At 46.9% G+C, this 2,970-nt stretch overlaps 1 protein-coding gene across 1 annotated transcript; it reads right to left on the bottom strand.

The window, feature by feature from the left end:
* Positions 1-1,501: 1,501 nt before the first annotated feature.
* LOC122499895 lies at positions 1,502-2,747 on the bottom strand. The gene is made up of 2 exons (XM_043608472.1): positions 2,425-2,747; positions 1,502-2,216 (listed from the first exon to the last, which is right to left on the bottom strand). The coding sequence occupies exons 1-2, from the start codon at positions 2,745-2,747 to the stop codon at positions 1,502-1,504; spliced, it is 1,038 nt and encodes a 345-aa protein (XP_043464407.1).
* Between the last annotated feature and the right edge of the window lie 223 nt (positions 2,748-2,970).

Raw genomic sequence — 2,970 nt, 5'->3', positions numbered from 1 at the left:
AACCATTCCCTCTAGAAATTTTCCCATCGTATCCAATAAACAAATTGGTCTGAACGATGTTACCTTATCCAGAGGTTTATCGCCTTTCCTGAGAAGGACCAACTTCTGCGTTTTCCAGTCATCGAAGAACTCTCCGGCTTTCAAGCACGTATTAAATACGTCAAGAAGCAACTGTGGATCCACTGCGACAACCTCTTTTAAGATTTCGCTCGGGATGCCATCATTGCCCGGCGCTTTGCCGTTTCTTAACGTCTTTGCCACTTTTTTTAATTCTTCAATCGTGAAGAGCTCCTCGTCTCGTACTACGCAGTGAGTATAGTCCTCTCTGGGGCTAGGTTCCACATAGGGAAACAGTGCCTTTATGATTTCTAGGACCCAAATCGGATCATCCAAACCAGGGGTTTTATGCCTTGTCGTTAATTTCTTAGCGACAATCTTAAAGGCCAAACCCCACGGATCCTTCTCGGAATCTCCGATCAGGTCCTTCCAGCAACGGCGTTGGCTACTTTTCACGGCCTGCTTAAAAGTCCGCCTGGCTTTATGCCATGTTTCCCGCAGCTGGAGGTTTCCCTTAGAATGGGTAAACTTCCTCCTAGCTGCGTGGCAGTCTCTCCTAAGACAGGCTAGTTCTTCATTCCACCAGTACATAGATCCCTTTCCAGTTTTTCTTTTCTGCCGGCGAGGCATAGAGTGATTGCAAGCTTGTACAATCACTCGCCTTGCCTCTCGCACTATACCCTTTAAAGAAGCCGGTTTCCTCACCCAGTTTAGTTCTCGAATAAATCGCGACTCTTCCAGGGATTCCACCAGCTTCTCCCTGTTTAGCCTCCTGAGGTTCCAAGAGGGGCTCTTGCTACCATATTTAGGAGCGACGCGCCCTCTGGAATTCTCCTCGGAGACTAAAAACTCTATGTACTGGTGGTCACTCATTGTTTCCTCGTCCAGTACCCTCCATTCACTTGTTCTGCGGGCTAGTCGGGGAGTCGCAATTGTTAAATCAAGAATAGATCTTGATACTCCCCTCCTAAACGTGAACTCCTTGCCCCGGTTCAAAACCACCAGGCCATTTGCGGAGATCATGTCGGTGACCAAGATCCCCTCCTGTCAAGACGACTCTCTCCCCACTCCGGTGACTTACTATTAAAATCACCCGCAATGAGGACATCCCCGACGCAAGTCTTAAGACTTTCCTCAAGAGAGAGGATCTCGGTGTCGAATTTTGCAAGGGGATCATTTGGGGAGAAGTAGCAGCTGTAAATTCGAACACCCGCAACCTCTACCCAAACGAAACCGTCACCTGTCTCCAAAAATTTCCCGATGGCAAGCCCGGGGTTGCATATCATTATGCCTGACCTCTTTGATGCATCCTGAAACCAGTTTGAGTATATATGCTTCTTATACTGCTCATTTATAAGCAGTACATCAGCTCCTCTCTCCCTGGCAGTCTGCATCAGGAGATCTTGAGCGACGCGTCCTCTGCCGAGGTTGACCTGAAGGAACCTTAATTCCTTGCCCTTAGCTTTCTGAGTTCCTCCTTATAAATTGGGCAAGACCCAGTTCCTGGATTGTGGTTGATCTCCTTCTCCCCTTTGTCCACACAAGTTAAACAAACAGGTTTGTTTTTACAATCCTTGTGGGAATGATCAGGAGAGCCACATTTCCAGCAAACCTTACTCCGGTCCGGCTTCTGACAGGCTTTCGACAGATGTCCATAACAAAGACACCTAAAGCATCTGTCCACCTCTACCCTTGGTCGGATTCTACAATTTATCCAACCGATCTTTACCTTAGCCGTCTTTAGCAGAGAATCCGCGTCTGCTTCCGGAAGTTGCACAACTGCAATTTTTTCTCCTCGGCTTAACGGGATAAGTCGACATGACATTTCTAAGTCGGTCCTGCCCAAAGTTTGGCTCACCGCCTCTGTGACTTCATCGACCTCCGTTGTTTCGTCTAGGTCTCTAATCTCTAGAGACCTTTTAGTCACAATAGGGCAGACATCTGCCTTATCTTTAAGGGCTTCAGCCAGTTTACTACTAAAACTAGAAACACCCTGATTCCGTCGAAGAATAACGAGCATCTCCTGCTTTCTTGATCTTCTGATTGACAGAATTTCTGTCCCGGTTTCAGAGGGGTCGACTGACTTCTTCACCTGCCTAAAGGTATCTTTATAAGTATCTTCGTTGAATACTTTTATTCGAATAGCCTCCGTATTCCTCCTTTTTTTTGAGGATGCTTTTTTCTCTTCTTTTTTATTCTCCTTAACCTTTTTTTTGTTCTTTTGTTTTTTGGAAACCTTTTTCCACTCTTCTTTGGGATTTTCCACATTTGCCTGAGATCCACTGACAGGTAAGGCCGAAGGTCCCGAAGACCTCCTTAGCGAAATTGACTCGAATTTTGAGCTCATTAGGAGTATTTTTTATATACGCCGCTTCGATCGCCAGGATGGCCTTCTCTAAAGCTTCAGTCTGCTTTTTTTGCTCCTCCACTACCTCCAGATGTATTTTCATAGCTGTCTTCCATAGGGGTGGAAAGGAACTTCTCCTTTTATTCATAGCTCTTGATTTCTCCTGTACTTTGGAGGCAGCATCTATGACACTATTTCCATCTTCCTTATTTACGGAAGGTATTGCGTGAATCTCTGCCGTAACTTCAATTTCTTGAGGTTCTTCTACGGGAATGACAATAGCCTCAATTTCTCCTGTTTCCATCTCTTCCACGTCGTTTTCAATTTTCTCTACATTATCCATAAATTTTCAACATACCAGCGCATCGTCTGTGGAGGGGCGGGTCGGTATAGTTGGGAACGGGTGTACCCTCGGACGTATCCTACCCCAGTTCCCTGAGGCCCAACCACCGCTTAGCCGGTCCCGGAATACACGGACGGACCGGACTCGCCCGGAGCAATATGGATTCCGACCTCCATATTCACCACAGGACTCTCCCTGATCAGGGTCCCGAGGGGCGGCTCCC

This window comes from Leptopilina heterotoma, unplaced genomic scaffold (assembly GCF_015476425.1).
Source record: "Leptopilina heterotoma isolate Lh14 unplaced genomic scaffold, ASM1547642v1 Lhet_179, whole genome shotgun sequence".
NCBI classification, from domain to species: domain Eukaryota; kingdom Metazoa; phylum Arthropoda; class Insecta; order Hymenoptera; family Figitidae; genus Leptopilina; species Leptopilina heterotoma.
Note: the sequence above shows the minus strand (reverse complement) of the source record. Positions and strands in the feature narration are given on the sequence as shown.